This window comes from Carcharodon carcharias, chromosome 18 (assembly GCF_017639515.1).
Source record: "Carcharodon carcharias isolate sCarCar2 chromosome 18, sCarCar2.pri, whole genome shotgun sequence".
In the NCBI taxonomy this organism is placed as follows: domain Eukaryota; kingdom Metazoa; phylum Chordata; class Chondrichthyes; order Lamniformes; family Lamnidae; genus Carcharodon; species Carcharodon carcharias.
This window is the reverse complement of record NC_054484.1, coordinates 68831878-68854821: the sequence shown is the minus strand read 5'-3', so window position 1 is coordinate 68854821 and position 22944 is coordinate 68831878. Positions and strand designations below refer to the sequence as shown.

The window sequence follows — 22944 nt, the reverse complement described above, 5'->3', positions numbered from 1 at the left end:
TTTACTTGTTTTACACAACGCTAGTTGTGGTAAGAAAGAGAACTAGTCTAGACATGTGGCTAAACTCATAAGCAATTTCCAAAAATATCCAGCCTGAAAGGAACAAACCACTTTAACAAGTTTGGCAAAGATTCAACAGAGTAACTGACAGCAGGATTATATGGTTATGTGGCCTGCCTTCACAAGTGAACTGTTGTAATATTTCACTGCTCTCAAGCATATTTTAGTTACACCATGATGTGGTAGTAGGCATTAATGCTGGTTTTTTTTGAGGAAAATTACTGCTGTTTCATGAGAGTAAAAGAGATCCTTACATGACTAATCCTGGACCTCTTGTTTTTGTCCTTTTGTTTCGTTTGTGATTCTGTTGTGACTTTAATCTTCCTTCAGGCTAAGGGAGTCAATAAACATAAATTAATTTTATAATAGGTTTTCAGAATAATTGTTGAAGCAAATAGTTATATTGTTCTGCAATCCAGTAATTTAACAATGTCATCAATGATTTTGGAAATAATTTGGAGAAGTTTTGAAGTGTAAACCTAAATATTTAAGTATACTTCACTATACTTATATATTTGATACATAAGTAATCTTATGCAAGCTTTGAAACAATGTAAATATCCATTATGATCTACAACAACTCCTTTTGTTTGTATTTTGGATGCTGCCAATCCTTGTCCTGATTGCTCCCCACTGGTTCCCTTGAAACTCCTCGAAAAGAACATCTTTATGGACCCTCTCAATTCTGTGCAAGTGGTATTTACCTAATTCTTACAAAGTGTTCTTGGGTGTTTATCAACTTTTCCACACTACATCACCTTTGAAAATATTTCACACAATTCTTCAGGCATCTTAAGGTTTTACATTTCCTTTATTTTCTAGAGCTGTATTTCTAATTTTTTTCTTCTTTCTATTTCGGCTGTGGTCTTTCAGTCCTTCCTGGATTCCCTCGTAATAGCCTCTTTTACAATTCAGGAGGTGGAATCGTATTGAGGCATCAGGGTCTCACCTGCCAGCTAGAGAGCTGGCAAGAGATCCGTGGTGCCTCTTTTTGGGAAGGCCTGTTGAACCATATGCCAATCAGGAATGGAATCAAGAGCCCAGGGGCAGAAGTCTCACCTAGCAAGAACTGCCGGCCAATCAAAGGCTGGCAGCTGTTGGGCTCGGCAGTGCCACTGAGGAGGCTGTAGCTGCTGCCAGAAGGACACCCCATCAGAGTCCCAGGATTGTGGACGATCTAGGCTACAGGTGAGTAAGGTGGTGGTGGTGGTGGGGGTGGGGGGTGGTTCGTGGCATGGGGGTTGGGGAGGTGAGAGGATAAGGGGGGAGTCAGAAGCAAAGGCAGAGGTGTTCCCCCACCCCCTTCCCAATGTCCAGTTCTTTGATCAGGCACTAATTGCCTTTGATTGAGGGTCCTCCTCCCACCCCCTGCAAGGTGACAAGCAGCACACACATTTTGACCCGTTGTGCACGCCACAAGGTGACATGCCCGCTTGAAGGTGGGTTTAATCCCAGTGGACTTGGGATGAGGCCCTTAAATGTCCATTAATTGGCCACAAAGGCCTCAATTGGTGGAGGGGAGGAGAGGTTGACCAAGGGCCTTCCCAGCCAGAGCTTAATTCTGGTGGAGGCAGAAAGGCAGCTGGGTTCAGGTATGTTATCACTCCACCTAAGTAAATGCCCTTCCTGTCTCCAAGCTTGCCACAAGTGAGAGCAGAAGATTCCACCCTGTGTTGTTTTAATCTAATTTACTTTAAGTGTTTGGCTTTCAAATTTTATATCACTCTTATAAGTCCAAATTCCCTATGCTTATAAGAGTAATTCTATTAGTTTGGAATCTAGTTAAACGTTGTGTGCCCAGGATAATGACAGACCAGTCGTTCTCTTTCTGTTTTTAATTAGTGGAATCATCCTATATCTCTACAGAACCTCTCTTCAAAAAGCAAAAGAGTATCACAAATTCAGATCTCATTTAAATTATGAGTTTAATTATGTTTAAATTATTTATCAACTTTATTTTTCAAAAATTAATAAGGAAACAACTGATATGTTTATTTATTTCTATCAGGTCCTCAAAGTAAAACAACAAACATTACACAATGCAATGCACAGGAGCAGGAGTGGGCCATTCAGCCCTTTGAGCCCACTCTGCCATTCAATGAGATGGTTATTTTGATAATTCTAAACCAACAAAAAGATTTGAACAGCTTCTTAACAATCCCAGAAAGTATTTGCTTGAACTTCTGCCTTTTTAAAAGCCATAGATCTTGAAAATAACTGGCTGTACAACAGAAGGAATAATTTTTATATTCATTCTCAGGATGTGGCATCATTAGCAAGGCCTGCATTCATTGCTGATTCCTATCTGCCTTGAGAAGGTGGTAGTGCTGCAGCCATGTGGTGGCTGTCCTACCAAAGTACATGCTACAGGATTTTGAGACAGTGACAAGAAAGGAATGGTGATCTATTGCCAAGTCAGGATGACAGGTGACATGAAAGGCAATTTGCAGGTGATGAGACCTTTATTCTACTGCTCTTTTTGATAGATGTTTGGTAAAAAGTGCATCTTTTCAGTTTGTAGATAATACAAAAGTTGGAAATGTAATGGGAATACAGCCAGGCTGGCAAAATGGGCAGATGCATGGCAGATGCAGTGTATCATTCTATGATTCTGCACACTGCAGCCGTGATGCACTGATGGTGGAGAGAATACTGAGCATTTAGGCTGCTTTGTCTTGGATGCTGACAAGCTTCTTCATTGTTGCAGCTGCATACATCCAGGCAAGTGGAGAATATTCCATCAGTCTCCAGACATGCCTTGCAGATAGTGGACAGATTTGGCTAAGACATCTGCTGCAGGATACTCAATTTCTGACCTCCTGTAGTAGCCACAGTCTGTTCGCCTGTAAGTGGTTATATCTTCTACTGCCTAGGCCCCACACTGTGGCATTTGTTCTCAGCTCACTCTGCCTGCCTGTCCACCTCTAAAACAGAAAAATAACAGCCTATGAAATCCAACGGCAAGTAGAAAGTTGGATCCAAAATTGGCTTGGTGGTAGGAAGTAAAAGGTGATGGTTGACAAATGCCTTTGTGATTGGAAGGCTGTTTCCAGTGGAGTTCCATAGGACTCAATACTAGGTCTCCTGCTTTTTGTGGTATATGTGAAAGATTTAGACTTAAATGTAGGGGGATTTTTCAGGAGTTTGCAGATAATGCAAATATTGGTCGTGTGGTTCATATTGAGGAAGAAAGCAAGTGCAGAGATGCCTGGTTGATGTTCCTCAGCTGTGACCTTCACAACGCGCCCTTGCACACCAGGCCTGGAACACCAAAACTAGCACACAGAGACCAAGGTTGCATTTGGCTTTTAACCCCTTTTCTTGTGTATTCTTGGAAGGGAACATGTCTTTCATCCAGATCTGCTTTCTTTTCAACACACATCATGTCCACAGTCTGGGATATAACTCATAGAAGATGGCTTCTGCTGAGATGGTAATCAGCTTTCCTTATCTCCTCGACCACAGGAGATTTCAGTTCAGTTTTTGCATTGCACCTTTTCCTTTGAAGTGTCTCTGTCTGAAGTAGGCATTAACACCTTTTTAGGTGTGACATTTCATTCCCTGAACTGATTGATTGAATGTAATCCACGTAGGAATTTTCCAGCAGATGGTTATTTTACAGTCTCAGCCAGCTTTTGCTTGTATGTCCTTTTTGTAAAAAAAAACACGTCTTACTTAAAAGTTCCATATGTCTGTAAGTAATTCAGGCTATGGTCTGCTGTCATGACAATACTGAGAAATGTAGAGGGACACAGGAATTTTGGAGTGCATGCCCACATATCCCTGAAGATGAGAGGACAGGCAGATAAAGTAGTTATGAAGGCATATGGATACTTTCCTTTATTCGCTGGAGCACGGGATATAAGAGCAGGGAAGTTATACCAGAACTGTTTAAAACATGAGTGAAAACACAGTTGGAGTATTGTGTAAAATTCAGGCCACTGCATTACAGGAAGAATGTACTGTTGTACTAGAGAGGATACAGAAAACATTTACCAGGATGTTCCAGGGAATGACTATTTTTAGATGTGGAAAACAACTAGATAGGCTGTGGTTGTTTACTTTGGAAAAAAAGCAGAGATGACTTAACTGGTGTGTATAAAATTATGAGGGACATAGATAGACTGGATAGGATGAGCCTATTTCTGTTAACAGGGGCTTCGATAACCAGGGGGCATGGATCTAAATTAATCGGTAGAAGGATTAGGAGGAAGTTGACGAGAATTTTTTTCACTCAGACAATGGCGGGAGTCTGGAACCCACTGCCTGTGAAGGTGGTGGAGGCAGAAACCCTCATTGCATTTAAAAAAATACTTGGCTATGCACTTGAGGTGCCATAACCTACAGGGCTACGGACCAAGAATAGGAAAGTGAGATTAGGCTGGATTGTTCTTTTTCAGCTGGCACAGACTAGATGGGTCAAATGGCCTCTTTCTGTGCCAGCATTTGTTTTATTCTTTCATGGGATATAGGTATTGCTGGCTAGGCCAGCATTTGTTGCCCATCCCTAAGTGCCCTTGAGAAGGCCTTGGGTGAGCTGCCTTCTTGAACCACTGCAGTCCATATGCTATATAGGTACACTGAGTACTGTTAGGAAGGGAACTTTTCTATGTTACTAAAATCATCTTTAAAATCTACTTTAACCAAGCTTTTGGACACCCCTTGCTATCTGCTTCTTTGGCTCAGCATCCATTTTATTGATGTGATCTGTGATATGCCTTGGGATAGTTTTCTACCTTACAGGGACTATATAAATGCCATTGTTGTTAGGAAACATCTCACAACAGGTTAAGGTATGGCTACCTGGGAAGCATTAGGGGGACCAATATCAAGAGTTCCAGTTCTATGCACCAAAATGTATTGGTCATTACTGCAATATCTTTCAGAATATTACAGTATGCTACTTTCTGTGGATTCTTTTTTCTTGCAGAATTGGGAAATTTACAATATAGTTCTTTTTGTTACCCCTTAAAACTAGATGCATTACCGATCTGGTTCCAAACATATTACGTGAATGTCTACAGATTTTAAAAGCATATTTCATCTTTTGTTTGGTGGTGGCTAGCTGTCTTGTTATTGTGTTGGTGCTAACATTTCAGTCACAGTCAAAAGATATGTGGATAAAAAGATAGCAAATTTAATTGGTACAAGTAACTGCTTGTGGCGAAGTTTATAATGTTTGAGAGAAAGCTGACTAGGCTTGCTGTACCACAAACAAAGTGATGATAAAAAAAGGAAAATAAATTAATAAATTACAGCTCTGAAGAAGTCATATGGACTGGAAATGTTAACTATATCTTTCTCTCCACAGCAGCTATTAGATCTGCTGGGTTTTTCCAGCATTTTCTGTTTTTGTTTCAGATTTCCAGCATCCGCAGTATTTTGCTTTAAATAAATTACATTCTTTAGTTTTATATGTGTATATCCATGCAATTGGAACTTCAGCTATGATTTTTAATATTGTTTTTCTATTCTGTTATTTTCTGCATTAAACTGAATCCTTCAACCATAACATCTATATTTTTTAAAATGCAGAAACATATTCCAAACAAGTTTTCCCATTCTTGTTACTCTGGCAGTTACTTTACCATCCACTTAGTACTTGGGTGCCCACCCCCACCCCCCACCTCCCTACCCCCCCACCCTCCCTCCCAAGCAGCTCCAGCTCTCCTCACTATTGCTGCCAGAATGGGGGTTTGATTAGTTGGGTACAGTAGTTGGACATTGTTGGCTGTGATCAGGTAGTTTGGGACTGGCTTGGGGAAGCGGTTTCCGGTAAAGGCGGTGTTTACTCGGAGTGGTTTAATGTAAATCTTTTTTTCTCTTATACGTTGAAGAGGAATTATCCGAGTTCAGGATGGACATTTCTATCAAATGCATTTTTCTGTCCACTCTGTGCATCTTTACAGCGGAGGCATACGGAGGTAGGTCTGAATTCAACTTATGTGTGTACCAGATGGGGTTTTCTTTTGCAAAATTTCTGTTTCTTGTTGAGTATTTTTTGAGTACAAGGTCGGTCTTTATTAATTCATCGCTGGCGTGCGGAACTGCTTCCTGCAGAAAAATGGGGTTGGATGGTGGTTCCAGGGCTGATTATATATGTTTTTGAGTGCTGGACCGGTTTGAAGAGAAAAATTAACATTTATAACCCCAAACTTAAACCCCACCACTTTAAGGCGAGTGAACTTGAAGCGAGAGTTTTGCTGAAGTGTACTGGCTTTCGGTGCTTGCCGCTGAGAGGGAGGGAGAGGGGGCGGGGAACGGAGGAATGGCTCTGAAAAGCTTCAAATAGTTGCTGGTTGTAGCTTTACTCGCTTGTACAGAGTTAAAAACCCTGCAGGTTGTATTTAGCACTTGGTTTTGAGAGAGAATTGACAGAAATTTAGGATTAACTGTGGAAAGAGAGGCGGTTGTCAATCCTGTGCAGGATGTACCTCAGACCGCGCGCTCCGGACTAAATGGCATCTCCTTGTGTTCAGCGCGCGCCCTGAGCGACTCCAGCTCCGCAATTCGCCGGTCAGCAGCCAACTGGCGCGTGGCATTGTTACCCTGCAGAAAGAGGCACTTCAGAAGCATTTACTGTGGGCAACTTACAGCCAGGATCAAATCACCGCGTGTATCCACTTTCTTGTACCAAAAACAGCTCAAGTTACATTCTTTCACATTTGCAGCCCAATGAGATAATTTGGAACTGTTAAGTGAAAACCTATTGAAATGAGACTCAGCAAGGGCTTCTTCATTGTAACATATACGGGAAGATTTTTTGAAAGTGGCCATTGCTGCTGGATAAAATTACATTCTCCGCTGGTCTGTCATAGTTTAGATCTTGCACCAGGTTCTGTTTGTCGACCCTTGCTCCCTGCCTTCTCCCACATGCACTGAATTTAAAATTCCCAACTTCACCTTACAATCTTCCGTGATCATGGGTTCATCTGACCATTGCAAACTCTAGCACTGAATTCCCATCTGTATGCTTTGGTGCTTTGATTCAGGCCTTCTGTTGTTGGTAGAACCTTTTCCCAACTTGGTCACACTCTAAGCCTTTCTTCTCTGCTTCAAACTCACCTCTTGACCAAACTGTTTGTCAACCCATCCCCACTTAAATTTGAAATAAGACCATTAGACATAGGAGCAGAAATTAGGCCATTTGGCCCATCGAGTCTGTTCCACCATTCAATCATGGCTGATAACTTTCTCAACCCCATTCTCCGGCCTTCTCCCCGAAACCTTTGATCCCCTTACCAATCAAGAACCTACTGCAAATTATCGCTGCTACATAATGTCTAAGTGCATTGTTCTGATCTGTAATGATAGCATCGTAACTGTGTTTATGTAAAACATAAGCTGGAGCAGTGATGATTCTTCACCTGCCACCACTAAGCTCAATATCTGTCCCTTCCACTACCAGCACGGGACAACTGCAGTATAAACTACCAACAAGAGGCACTGCAGCAACTTATAAATCTTACTTTGACAGTGGCCCTCAGTTCAGAAGGGGAAAAGCAGCAATGTATGGGAACATCATTACCTACATGCTGTCCTTTAAGTCATGCAGCCTGAAGGATATACATTGCCAAAGGGTGTAATAATGCAGATGCTGGAAATCCAAAATATAAATAGAAACTTCTGGAAATAGCAGGTCAGGCAGTATCTGGGGTGAGAGAAAAACAATAAATACTTCAGATCTGTGACCTGAAAAATGTTACAGATGTAACAGGCTTTAAGCAAGTACATAGGCGGGGAAAGAAAGGGAAGGTCTGGTGACAGGGTGGGTGGCAGCAGTGACTTGCAGGGCAGAAGGGACAATGGTGCAAGGCAAAAAAAGGCTGGCAATAAGACAATCCATTCATGGCAACTAATCACCCAGATCCTATGATCAAATTTTAAACATAGCACATTTCAAACTTTTCCTTCAGGTACGCAAGCAGTTTTTAAAAAAAACATATATATTGTGTTTCCAGTGGCAGGTTGGGACAAGCAGCACATCCTGTGATCAGATGACATAATTTGAACTGGAATATTATGCTGACTTGTATTTACTACATGATATTAGGTTTCATTTCATTGTATAATGCAAGGGATTATGTTGCAATGCAACCCATAACTGTGTATCTGTGTGTAACAGCAATGTATATTATGGTACATCCTTGTAACAATTCACAGAGTTACTCTGTGCCTGATTGAGACATCAATTTCCCCAGCCTAGACTGATCCTCAAACTACTATCTATCAAGCATGGACAAAAATATCTGGCAGACATTTGGCGATTGAAGTAAGTGAAGATGTGAAGGCTTTATTCAGAACAGAGGAAGGACCAATAGAACTTATTCCTTTCTTGTAGCCCTCTCCCATCCAACAACATCTTGCATTAATATTGTGCCTTTAAAACAAAAAAATCAAAGCTACTTCACTGAGGCATCAGATAAAAGTAGAGCCAAAGATAGGGATTTTAGGAGTAGTGACAAAGCTTAGCTAAAGTGGCTAGTCTTGAGAAAAGCCTTAAAGAAGATACAGGTAGATAGGTGAAAAGGCTTAGGGAGAGAATTCCACAACCTGAAGGCACGGCTGCCAATGGTAGGACAAAAGGAGGAAGGGACTGATTCACAAGAGGTCAGAGTCAAAACAATGCAGAGTTCTTGAGAATTCTATGGCTAGAGATGGCAGAGATAGGGAGGGATGAAACTATGAAAAAGTTTAAACACAAGTATAAATTTGAGGTGCTGGAGGACTGGGAGCCAATTTTGACCAGTAAGAACAGGATTGATGAGTGTGGGATAGGATATGGGCAGCAGAGATTATACAGTATAGTAGCTGCAATACAAATTATTTTGCAAAGTGTTCTGTGGGATTCTGGTTCTGTTTCTAGAAGCAGCTTTTGAGATTGTGCAAAACAAATGTGAGCATTTACTAAATTTAAGTTGGCAGTGCAAACAGTAAACAGACAAGAAAAGAAACTATATAAAATGCTGGAAATACTTGGCAAGTTAGGCTACATTTGTGGAGAAAGAAACAGAATTAGAACTAGAAAAAGTTAGAAATGTAACAGGATTTAAGCAATTACCAAGGCAGGAAAAAGGGTGGAGGGGAGGAAAGAACAAAAGAAGATCTGTGATTGGGTAGAAAGCTGGCGAAATTGAATGACAAAAGGGATAATAGTGCAAGTAAAAGGCAAGAGAGAAAAAATGGTATAAAAGATGGGCTTAGAGCAGCTGTTAATGGTAACAACAACCATTTCCAGCACCAGGTGTCTAGAAAAACTGGTTCTGTGGTTACGATCTAAAATTGATGAACCTAGTGTTGATCCAGAAGATTTTAAAGTGCTTAACTGAATGATGGGGTGCTGTTTCTCAAGCTTCTGTTGAGCTTCATTGGAACAGTGTATGAGGCCAAAGTCAGGGAGCGAATGTGATGGAGAATTCATGTGACAGGTGACTGGATTTTTTGGAAGCTTTTGGATTGAATGGAGGTTCTCAGTCACCTAATCTGCATTTGATCTCCTCAATATAGAGAACATATCATGAACAGCAAATACAGTATATTAAATTGAAAGAAGTACAAATAAATCACTGTTTCACCTGGAAGGAGTGTCTGGGCCCTGGCAGGTGGGCAGAGAGGAGGTGAAAGGGCAAGTGTGCAACTTCAGGCCTGGACAAAATTGCATGTTTGAATCTGGAGTTATACTGAAATCTATTCTAACTTGATGCTGGTGTGTGATTCCTTCCTGGGTATGGCCTCACACCTCCAAACTTAGGTGCACCCAAAATCACCTGAATTGTAGTGCTATTGTTCTGAAGCTAAAGCTGTTTTAAAAGCTGCCAGAACAAGGAGCTTAGAGGCCATTAGGCACCAGGGGTGTTCCTGAATTGGGACCTGGAAGCAGCTTTGAAACAAGCAGAGAGAAATCTGCCAGAGCTGTAGACCACTAAGCAAGAAGACAGTGAAGCTTGAGTTGGGGTGTCCACAATCATGAGGTGCTTGAATAGAGTTAGAGGGTCGCCTGGCTGAATGCTAGTTGAAGGATCCCAAGGAATCTCATACCTTGGAGAATAGCAGGAACACTGATTAGAATCAAAGTGAATACCTAAGAGCTGTGGCACATCTTGATCTGATCCCAGGAGAAGTGAAAGCATGCCCAAGATCCTGGAAATTACAGGGCAAATTCTTGGGAAGAATTATAAATGAAATGGGAAGTGGTTTGTTAAGGTTTTTGTGTTGAAGTAATAAGGGTTTACCAAATATAGTGTTAAATTAGTAGTACTTGCTTTGTTTAATTCTTGTACAGTAAAACATTTTGTTTAAAATGTAAAATATCTTTTGGAGTAATTTTTTTCAGCTAATGACTGTGACTTTGAATTTCTTTTTAAAAGTTAATGGTGTCCCTTGATAATGTAACAGTCCTAACCAGATCTGTTAAAAAGCACCCAAGTTCTTGGCTCATGACAAGAAGGACAGTCCTTGTCAGATCCTTCTTACACAACCTGACTCGCTGCACCACAACATGCTATCCCTGTAACAAAAACAGAAAACGCTGCAAACACTCCACAAGGCATACATATTATCTCTGGACTGAAATGACAGGTTAACTTACAGGCTTTGTCCTTCACCAGCATCTGGTTCTGACAAAGGCAATGCCTGAAATGTTGAGTTGTCACTTCTCTCCACAGATGCTGTGCCTGACTTGCTGAGTGTTTCCATCATTTCCCGTTTTTGTTTCAGATCTCCAGCATCTGCAGGGTTTTGTTTATGTTGTCCTTGTGATGGCTGCAGTGATGAAGAGACCATTGTTCACCTTGGCTTAGAATGCACATTTGCAAAGAAAATCTGGAGAGAGATTCAGTGTTTTTTTTTAAAGTATACCCCTAGCCTCATGATAATACAGGGTTGTGCAATTTACAGTCTGTTCCCAAAAGGAATGTTTTGACACACAAATCAACTTCTGCTTAAAAGCTGCCAATCCAGTGAAAGGTGCCCCTTGGTCTCTCCAAAGTTTGGTGGCTTTTCAGAGCAAAGACATATTTTGAGCATTCTATTGTCCAGAAAAATATACTCAAGGATGCACTTAAGTTTAGTGTATGAGCAAAATGTGGAATGACACCACAATGTGACTCTACAAGTACATTAGGTCCTTAATAGATAATTATGTTATTATTAGTAAATATACTTGTGTTGAGAACTGTGTACACATTGCACGTTTTTGAGTTAAATGTTTACATAACAACTGGATGTAATAGTATAATATTCCCTGAAGCTGTGTACTTCACAAAGAGTGCTTTATACTTTATGAATGACAGCATCATCTCATTCTGTTACAAATGTTTTTGGATAGTGTTTTTATATATTTGTTAGGTCAACAAATAACATTTACTTTTTGGGGGAATAAAAATGATGTTTAATACACATGTTGAGCACTTTATAAACTTATTTTGAATCATTTTAGTGTTTAGTGCCAGCAGGTATTCCAACCTGCTCTCACCTAATGTTAAAAATTACCTTTGAAGAGCATGGCATATAGCTTGGCTATTAAACACTTAGTTGATGCTGAACACTCACTGTTCATCAGCGCAGTATGGTTATAATTTTCTTTAATATTTGATATGAATTCAACTTGGAAATAAAATAAACTCTAGTTGTATTAGAAAGTTTGAACCTTTACAGTAATCTGTTGCACGCCCATGATAATGCTACAGAGGGCAATTCATTTTAGCTATTACAGTGTTAGGAATAAAATCTGAGCACATTGGATGTTAAAGCACGAGCAGGCTATCAGTGTGGCACTTGGTTCTATTGTCAAACACAAACAAATATTTTCTGCATGACACATCCAAGTTTTACAATCCTTTTGGAAATGCCCTCCCTGGACCTAAATAAGATCAGTTTGAAAGCTGCAATACAATATTTTCATTTTATTGCTAAATTTTTCACTGCCAAACCTATACCTCACTCATTTTGAAAATGTGTTTGGCTTCAGAGTATCTAGAATTTGAAATATTTGCTTGCTGTGGATTATCTTAGTGTTGAAAAAAAAGTTCAAAGCATTTTTTGAATGAATTCAGGAATGAGAAATGTTCAGAATTATTTGGTAGTTTTCAATTTCTGCATTTAGTGGTAGGAAATAAGCTGTGAATGTTATCAGTATAACACCAGGACTTCATTCGTTCATCACACGTCACTCCAGAACTGTGATCAAGTGTTGTTTATTTTGCATATTTTCATGGTAGTCCAGGACCTTGACAGGAAACTACATCAGGCAGAGTTCAAGTTTGGATAGGCTGTCCACATTCATATCTGGCATTTTTTTGCAACACCCACTTGGTCAATTTGTCATCAGTATTTGCCACCAATATTCTTCCCAAATTTTCTTTGTGCTGGGTGGGCTATGAACTCCTGTACCCCTGCAGGATGGGCAGCAGTGTGACCAACCAGGCTTGGAAGGTGATGGCAGTGGTGATCAGTGCCAGTGCTGCACAGAAGAGGTTGGCCATCCAATGCAGATGGAGGATGAATGATCTCATGATCGTGCATCCAGCATATAGCAACCATCTCATTATTCTAAACTCACACACTCAAGCCCATCACATATTCACTGGCATCTCACTCACTGCCAGCTCAAAGGACATCACCACCCATTCTCAGACACACACCCTCACATCTCCATCTGGCCTCATCTCCTCTGGAGACTGCCTCCTCAGCCCTCAGCATATTGAGGCCACTTGTACAGATCAACATGTGCTCCCACACACACCCTACAATACCCCCCTTCCCCAGTACAGCCCTTTTTCTGGAGCCTCTTCCATTGCCTGATGCCACTTCACCCATTTTTCCAAGCAAGCTCTAGCCCTGCAGCCATTGAAAAGCCACCCACGTATAGCTGATCTGGTAGGTAGACACCTGCCATGAGCCCCCCTTAAAAGCTGTCCGTGAAGCCTGGCACTGATGACGGCGAGTGGTAACTGAAGCAAGGTAGGCAAACAAACCTTAATGTCTCGAGTGAAGTGCAGCTCGCCAGGTGCACATTGCTTATGTGCTGTTGTGAAATACGTCTGCATGTTTTCCTGCTGATGTGGGCGAATGATCCAATGGGTGGGGGGGGAATGATTCCGGCCAGCTGGCCTAATAATGATATGCAGATGTATTGCAATGATGTTGCCGATGTCCGATGGTGGGAAACGCAGCCCGCCATCGGCGTGCTGACTGAACAATTGCATACTGATTTCATGCTGTCATGAAACCAATCTCGCCATATTGTCTACTCACGCCACTGAACATGCCCGATGCTGGCGGGCATGGAAAATCCCAGCCCCAGTGTTTACAAGTTGATTTTAACTTCTTTGATCTGGGAAACATACATGATTAAAACCTCCCTGGTTTACTATTCAACTTCAAAGTATTTTCCAAAGATGCCTTGAGGCAAACTGGTTCATCCAGATAGATCCAAAGAAGCCATTATAATCCTTGCTCATCCCAGCAGCACAATAAAACTTCTCCTTTGAACTGTAATTACCCTAGGTCTGTTTGATTTGCACTTATTTCAGAGTTGTTTACCAGTTTCTCAATCAGATGTTTCCATTTATCATTTAAAATCCAATTCCTAAAACTAAAAGTTATACCTCTAAAACACATGAATTATGAAACTAGATATTATCATAACAATTTAAAGCAAAGGCCACTTGTTAGTGATCAAGAGGAAGAAATCTCATTTCCATTTTCTGAATTCTGAAGCCAGTTTTAAAGCTGTTGCCTCTCTGGCTGAAGTGACCTCTTTTACCATAAACTTGGATTAAATTTTGGGAGCTTCCTGTTCTGTATGTTTCAGTTTCCTGTTGAGCCATTAGAAAACCATGTAGTTAGTTTATTGGTAATACTAAGAACATATCACAGAATATAGTACTGCAAAAGCAGGTTATTTGCCTCATTAATGCTGCACCATTGTTCTCCAAAAGCATTTATATCAACTTTAAAGTAAAATGCAAACCTTATGGGTGCCAGATTAGCTGAAGGTATGATCACAAGGAATATTTAAATGAAGAAGACTCTTTGGCCCATTTATTCCCATCCTTGCTGCATACCAACTCATTTTTTCATTAATAATTTTTGCTTTAACATTTTATCTGCAACACAGCACCTCCAATGCTTCCACAATATTGTATTGAAGGGTTTGGCCTAGATTATATTCTCAAATCCTGCTTTGTAATTTCAGCACTGAGCATCCTGACCCAGAAAAAAAAGATTGTTACCATCCCTGTGCTTGCTGACCCACATTGGTTTCCGGTGCAGCAACTCCTCAATTTTAAAGATCTCATCCTTGAGTTCATCCATGGTTTCACCCCTCCCCTTCACTGTCACCTCCTCTAGTCCCACAGCCCTTCCAAATCTCTGCACTCCCTTGATTCTGGCACCTTGTGCATCCCTGATTTTTTTCTTTTCTATCAGTGCTGGCTGTGCCTTCATCTGCTTGCTCCTTAGCTCGGTAATTACTCCCCCTAAAGCTTTCTGCCTCTCCACCTCTCTCACTCCTTTAAGATTCTCCTTAAAATCTACCTTTTTGATCCAGCTTTTAGTCATTTGATCTAATGTCTTGATATGCGCTTTGGTTTAAAATGTTAGATAATCACTCTTGTGAAGCACCTTTGGATGTTTCACTACGGTAAAGGTGCTATATAAATACAAGTTTTTAATATTTTTGGTCAGTGCTTGGATCCTAAAGTCTTTCCATAGAGTCTCTGTGTGATAGCTGCAGTGCCTCCTTCTGGGTGATCTCTTCTGTACTTTTCCAAATGAGTGGGTTGTTATATCTCCTGCTCTGAAAGGAGCCGAGCGGGCTGTCCAACTTTATGTCTCCAGTTGTAGATATTCTGGCACACTGATTAATGTGGAAGAATCCCAAATGGAAATTTCCCAGGACACTTCCTCAGTAAGATCCAAGTTTTGGAGTGTGGTAAGTTCCAGGAATAGATACTCTGCCAAATGAATATTATCTGGAGACCCTTGTCTCCAACTTATGTAATCATAAGGTGATTACAGCTGAAATTTAATTTTGAATTGAAGTCCAGATGCGAGGAGCTATTGCATCCCTAACAATAGAATCTGTTGTTTCCAATATGAAATAGAATTTTCAGTGTCATGTAGAAGTTTGTGTGGATTGCATTAATGCTTGAAGATCATTTCACCCACCATGAGAACCGAGGTTAGAACTAATTTTAACAATAATAAGGCTTACTTTAACATTGATAAATATAATAATTTATTACTAAACACATTTTTACATTGTTTTGGCCACTGAAGGAAAAGCAGCTGCCAGTGTAAATATTTTTAAGTTGGAATCAATACATTAAGTTTGGCGAAACAAGCCGTTTGAATAACAGCTTGTAATGGGTGGCTTTGGACTTGGAATACTGAGCTTAATGGATAAAATGTCTCTTTAGAGAATGACACTGTAAATGAATGCTAACTTTTATATTTCTCAGCTCCTTATCAGCAATTGTTTATATTTGTATTTAAGGACCTGATGTATCTTCACTGTAGGTAACTGCGTAGTTCAGGGAACATACTCCTCAACCCCTAAATTTTTTGGATATGAGTTATGGTTCCCTCTTCCCCAGCTCCAAATCCTGGAACTATTTCTACTGTGTTTTCTCCTGATCCATGCACATGGCTACACATCTGTTTTATCTAGTGCATTTTGAAATAAGACTATACAGGACAATTGTTTGGCAATAGGTATCAAATATCAAATAAAGTGTTCAGATACATTTAAAAAATATCATTTCATTACAGAATCACAGAATCAAAATCAGAAATGGCACGAAAGGCCATTGGTCCCATCATGTCTGCACTGGCTCTCCAAAATGAGCATTATGATCTAGTGCCATTTTCCCTGTTACCTTGCACATTGCTTCTATTCAAATAGTCATCTGATGCCCCCTTGAATGCCTCGATTGAACCTGCCTCCACCACACTTCCAGGCAGCGCATTTCAGACTCAAACCACTCGTTGTGTGAAAAAGTTTTTTTTCATGTTACATTTGCTTCTTTTGCAAATCGTTTTAAATCTGTGCCCTCTCATTCTTGATCTTTTTATGATGGGTACAGCTTCTCCATGCCTACTATGTCCAGCCCCCTCCATGATTTTGAACATCTCTATCAAATCTCCTCTCAACCTTCTTCTCTCCAAGGAGAACAGCCCCAACCTCTTCAATCTATCTTCATAGCAGAAGTTTCTCATCTCTGGAACCATTTTTGTAAACCTCTTCTGCACTCTCTCCAATGTGTTCACATGCTTCTTATAATATGGTGCCCAGAACTGTACACAATATTCCAGCTGAGGTCTAACGAGTGTCTTATATAAATTCAGCATAACCTCCCTGCTGTTGTACTCTATGCCCCTATTAATAAAGCCCAGGGTACTATATGCTTTATTAACTGCTCTCTCCACCTGTCCTGCCACCTTCAATGATCTATACACAAATACACCCAAGTCTTTCTGCTCCTGCACCCCCTTCAAAATTTCACTCCTTATTTTATATTGTCTGTCAATGTTCTTCCTGCCAAAATGCATGACCTCACACTTCTGTGCATTGAACTTCATCTGCCACCTATCTGCCCACTTCACTAACTTGTCTATGTCCTCTTGAAGTTCCACACCATCCTCCTTGCAGTTTACTACACTCCCAAGTTTTGTATCATCTGTAAACTTGAAATTGTCCTCTGCACACCAAGATCTGGATCATTCATATATATCAGGAAAAGCAAGGACACCAATACCCTGAAGTACTCCACTACAAACCTCCCTCCAGTCTGAAAAATATCCATTAACCATTACTTTTTCCTTCCTATTTTTCAGCCAATTTTGTATCCACATTGCTACTGTCCCTTTTATTCCATGAGCAATAACTTTTTTCACATGTCAGTTGTGTGGCACTGTGTCAAATGCCTTTTCAAACACCACATCAACAGCATTACCCTCATCGACCTTTTCTGATACCTCTTAAAAAAATTCCAGCAAGTCAGTTAAACATGATTTCGCTTTAGAAATCCATGCTGGCTCTTTCTTATCAACCCATATTTTGCCATGTAACTACTAATTCTATCCTGAATAATTGTTTCTAGAATCTTGCCCACCACTGAAGTTAAACTGACAGGTCTGTAATTGCTGATCTTATCCTTACAACCTTATTAGAACATGGGCATAATGTTTGCAATTCTCCAGTCCTCTGGCACCACCCCTGAGACTAGGGAAGACTGAAAGATTATGGTCAGTGCCCCTGCAATTTCTACTCCCACTTCCTTCGATATCCTTGGATGCATCTCATCTGGTCCCGGTGCCTTGTCAACTTGAAGTACTGACAGTTTATTCAACACTTCTTCCTTTTCAATTTTGAACCCTTCTAGTGACAGAGTTTCCTCGCCTGTCACCATGGCCTGGATAGCATCTACCTCCTTGGTAAAGACAGATGCAAAATATTCATTTAATATCTCAGCCATGGGCCCTTTGTCCATGTATAAATTCCCTTTTAGGTCCCTAATCAGCCCTCCTCCTTTTACCACCCTTTAACTATTTAGATGCCTATAGAAGACTTTGGGATTCTCCTTTAAGTTGGCTGCCAGCCTCTTCTCATAATCCCTCTTCGCTTCTCTAATATGCTTTTTCACCTCCCCTATGAACCTTCTGTATTCCTCTTGGTTCTCAATTGTATTTTCTACCTGACACCTGTCATAAATGCACTTTTTCTTCTTTATCTTAATTTCAATGTCCTTTTTCATCCAGGGAGCTCTGGATTTGTTTGTCTTACCTTTCTCTTTCGATGGAATCTAACTTGATTGTGCCCGAACCAATTCTTTTTTCAAGGTCGCCTATTGTTCAGCTACAGTTTTCCCTGCCAATCTTTCGTTTAAGTCTATCTGGGCCAGCTCCATTCTTGCTCTATCGAAGTTGGCTCTTGTCCAGTTAATTATTTTTACTCTGGATTGCCTATCGTCCTTTTCTATCATCATCCTAAAATGTACAATACAATGATCACTGTTTCCTAAATGTTCCCCCATTGAACTACATTGGTCTACATGGCCCGCCTTATTTCCAGGAACCAGGTCCAACTCTTGTTGGATTGGATACACACTGTTGCAGAAACTTCTCCTGAACGTAATCTAGGAACTTTTGCCCTGCTCCGCCCTTTACACTCCCAATGTCCCAGTCTCCATACGGGTAATTAAGGCCCCCCATTATAACTACTATATAATGCCTGCATCTCTCTGCAATTTCCCTGCAGATTTGTTCTTCTACATCCTTCTCACTATTTGGTGGTCTATAGACTACACCGAGCAATGTAATTGCACCCTTTTCATTCCTTAGCTCTAGCCAAATTGATTCTGTCCTTGAACCCTCTGGGATGCCCTCTTTCTCCAGCACTACAATGCTCTCCTTAACCAATACTGCCACTCTTCCTTTCCTTCCTATCTGAACACCTTGAACCCAGGAATATTTAACACCCAGTTCTGCCCTTCCTTGAGGCGGGTCTCTGTTATCGTCACAACATCATACTTCCACATGGCAATCTGTGCCTATAATTCCCCAATCTTATATACTATACTCCGTGCATTCACATACATGCATACCCTGATTTAGATTTTGTTACTTCCTCCCTTACCCTGACTTTACCTATTAACTTACTATCCTCTATACTAATGCTATCTGTCCCTCCCAGTATTTTGTGCACCTTGGTATTCCTCTCTTATATTTTTTCTTGATTCCCACACCCCTACCAAGTTAGTTTAAAGCCCTCCCAACAAGCACTAGCAAAACGCCCTGCAAGGAACTTGGTCCCAGTTCCGTTCAGGTGCAACCCATCCGGCTTGTACAGATGCCATCTTCCCCAGAGCCAGTCCCAGTGTCCCAGGAATTTAAAGCCCTCCCTCCTGCATCATCTTTCTAGCCACACATTCATCTGCCTTACTGTACTCACTGGCACGTGGCACTGGGAACAATCCGGAGATCACCACATTAGAGGTCCTGCTTACTAATTTTCTACCTAGCTCCCTAAATTCTGATTGCAGGACCACATCCCCCTTCCTGGTACCAATGTGGATCACGACCTCTGGATGATCATCCACCCCAGAATAATGTCCTGCAGTCGCTTAGTGACATCCTTGACCCTGGCACCAGGGAGGCAACATACAATCCTGGAGTCACATCTATGGCCACAGAAACACCTGTCCGTTCCCCTAAGCAATGAATCCCCTATCACTATTGCTCTCTTTTCCTTCTTCCTCCCCTCCTGCACAGCCAAGCCGCTCATGGTGCCACAAACTTGGCTGTGACTGCACTCCTCTGAGGATCCAGCGCCCTCACCAACTTCCCAAACAGAAAACTGAGTTGTGAGTGGGATCCCAGGGGAATCCTGCACTACCTGCCTCCTGCCTACTTTGCTTGGACTGCCTGGTGGTCACCCATTTCTTCTCTGTCTCCAGGCTCTTAAGCTGTGGTGTGACCACCTCTCTGAACATGCTATCCACATAGCTCTCCGCCTTGTAGATGCGTCACAGTGACTCCAGCCGTTGCTCAAGCTCTGAACCCAGAGCTTAAGTTTCTACAGCTGACAGCACTTCCTGCACATGTGGTCAGCTAGGTAACGTCCATGACTTTGCACATCTTACAGGACACACATTCCAGTTGACTGAGCTGCCCTGCCATATCTTAACTCTACTTCCCTTTATTTTATTCTACTTTGGATTATTTATATTCCTTTATTACACTGGTCCTAAATTTCCCTTATCCCTGGCACTTTGCAGTTGAATCCAAGTATAGGAACTTTAAAAACATTATACTTTTCTAATTTACTCACCAGTTCTTACTTACCCCTGAAAACCTGATTAAGCCAATTACCTAATTAACTAGTTGCAGCTGCAACCGGAGCCTGTATGAGCCCTGTTTTAAGGCTGGACTAAAACCTTCTTCCAACCCTAACAGCAACTTTTAGTTAATTGCTAAATTAAAGAAAGACAAGACTTTAGATAGAATTTAACCCTTAAACTCCCTCAGTCACCAAACTCCAACTGAAACTCTCTACTGCAGCCAAACATAGCACTCCATGGCAGACGAAGACATTTCATGATTGTATGTTTACTGCATGAACTTCACTGCCAGTAGGTTTTTTAAAAATACAGACTTTATTTCTGCTGACTTACTTTTAGTACTACCTAAAATTCAGAATCTTCCAGTGTAGTACTGAGGGGAGGCTGCACTGTTGGAGGTGCCATCTTTCAGATGAGATATTAAATTGATGCCTTATCTGACACTATTTCAAAGAAGAGCAGGGGGAGTTCTGCCTGGTGTCTTGGCCGTATTTATCCTTCAACAAACATCACTTGTACAAAAAAATCATTATTTGTTCATTATCTCATTGCTGTTTGTGAGATCTTACTGTATCTCAAATTGGCCGCTGTGTTTCTACATTATTACAGTGACTCACTTCAAAGGTATTTCATTAGCTGTGAAGCACTTGTGGGACATTGTGAGGTTCTGAAAAGTACTGCATAAATGCAAGTCTTTCCTTCCAGTTGGCACAGTCCAGTCTATAATAAGTTACTCATGGAAAGCTTAGATGACAATTATTTGATTCCTAGAAGTCTAATCCTTTGTAAGTTGCAAAAGGATCAGATTTGTTTGTTTCAAACCATGTATCACTAACTTTTAAGAACAAAGTAGATCTCCAGGCATTGCTCAAGTTAAGTCAGATGATGCACTGTTTTATCAACAACTTATATTTATATAGCATTGTAAAACATCTCAAGGTGTGCTTCACAGAAGAATCATCAAACAAAATTTGACACCAAACTATATACGGTGATATTGAGACAGATGCCCAATATCTTGGTCAAAGAAGTAGGTTTTAAGGAGTGTCCAAAAGGAGGAAGGGGAGGTTAGGAAGGCAGAGAGGCCAGAACTGAAGAAATGGAGATAACTTGAAGGATTGTGGTGCTGGCAAAGATTACAGAAATAGGGAGGAAAGAGGCCATGGAACAATTTGAAAACAAGGATGAGAATTTTAAAACGCACACTATAGCATGCAGTTCTCAATATTATTCTGCTGCTAAGTAAAACTATCTCTTTAAGGCTGTTCAGACTAATTGCTGTTAAGTAAATGCTGGATGAGATCATAATTCAAGTGCTTCTCGAGCATCAGGTGGGCATGTGCCTTTTTAAAAATAAAAATAAAATTGATAGGAACAAAAGTTAAACCATTTAGTCCCTCAAGCCTGATCTGTGACCTAACTCTATATACCTGCCCTTTCCCCATATCCCTTAATACCTTTAGTTCGCACAAATCTATCAATTGATCTGGCAGCAATTTCCATTTGCAGAAGAGAGTTCCAAACTTCCCCCACCCCTTCTGCATGGAGCTGTTTCCTAATTTCACTCCTGAAAGGTCTGATTCTAATTTTTACTTTCTGCTCCTGGGTCCTGGACTCCCCAACCAACAGAAATAGTTTCTCACTATCCATCCTGCCTGCTTCCTTTAATATCTTGAAAATGTCAATCAAATCACTGCTAAATTTTCCAAATTCCAGGGAATGCAACCCTAGTTTTTGTAATCCTTTCTAATTTAACCCTTGGAATTCAGCTATGAGCCTGGTAAACTTGCCCTGCACTTCTTCCAAGACCAGTATATCCTTCTTAAGGTGTGGCGCAAGGAATTTCTCCCAGTACTTCAGGAATGGTCTAACCAGGGCTTTGTCTAGCTCTGGCAAGACTTCATCCTATCTCTTCTTGTATTCTAGTCCTCTAGATGTAACAGCCAACATCCAATCAGCCTTTCTGGTTATTTTCTGTGCCTATTTGCTCCATTTTAATTATTTATGTACCCTCTTCTATCATTTTTAGGTACAAAGATCTTACATTTGACCATCCATTTACACAGTTTTGCCCATTCACCCATTCTATTAATATCTCTGTAATTTTATGCATGAACTCTGCTTACGATGCCACCCATCTTTGTATCATCAGCAAATTTGGATATGGGGATTTCTATCTTAACATTTAAGTTGTTGATTGACGTGGTGAATAGCTGAGGCCCCAACACAGCTCCTTGTGGGACATAGGTAGTTACGTCCTGGCAATTAGTGTACCTGCTCATTGTCCCAATGCTGTGTTTCCTAACCAGCTCAATAATTCATCTTCAATTCCATGGGCTTCAATTTCAGCTAACAGTCTCTTATGAGGGACTTTATCAAATGCCTTTTGGAAATCCATATCAATAACATCTCTGTCCTATACTTGAGTCACCTCTTCAAAATAGTTCAATCAGATTCATCTGGCATGACCTACGCTTTACAAATCCATGCTGACTCTATCTGATCAGCTGAAAATTTTCAGGATGTTCAGTCATTCTGTCCTTAATTATAGTCACTAGTAATTTTCCAACAAGAGATGTTAGGCCAATTGATCTATTACTCCCTAGTTTCTCTCTTTCCCCCTTTCCTAAAAATTAGAGTGATGTGCAGAATTTTCTAATCTAACAGTATGGTTCCTGAATTGAGAGAATTTTGGAAGATTATAGTTAGGGCATTGGCAATGTACTCACCTACTCCCTTTAAAACCCTGGAATGGAACCTATCTGATCATTCTATAGTGTCATTATTTTCTTCATTACTGTTATTTTGCTTACCTTAATTTTGATGATTGGTGATTCAATAATAATTTCCTTGGGATGTCTGCCATGCTAACCCCTTCTTCTAACGTAACTACTAACACATGGTAATTATTTAACCTGTCCACCATTCCCTTATTTTCAATGATAACATCAGTTTTCAAGAAGCCCACATTACTTCTGGTCACCCTCTTTTTCTAATATAATTGTAAAAGTTTTTTCATGCTGATTTTGACATCCCTTAC

At 40.7% G+C, this 22944-nt stretch overlaps 1 protein-coding gene across 4 annotated transcripts in view; it reads left to right on the top strand.

Moving 5' to 3' along the window:
- Window positions 1-5716: 5716 nt before the first annotated feature.
- Window positions 5717-22944, top strand: part of srpx (sushi-repeat containing protein X-linked) — an 89956-nt gene continuing 72728 nt past the window's right edge. For 3 of the 4 annotated variants that reach the window (XM_041211150.1, XM_041211149.1, XM_041211146.1), the window contains exon 1: window positions 5717-5984. In XM_041211150.1, the coding sequence (XP_041067084.1) occupies window positions 5918-5984 (67 nt within the window). In that variant the 5' untranslated portion in view covers window positions 5717-5917. The remainder of the gene's footprint in view (window positions 5985-22944) is intronic. The other variant, XM_041211148.1, reaches the window with a different exon arrangement.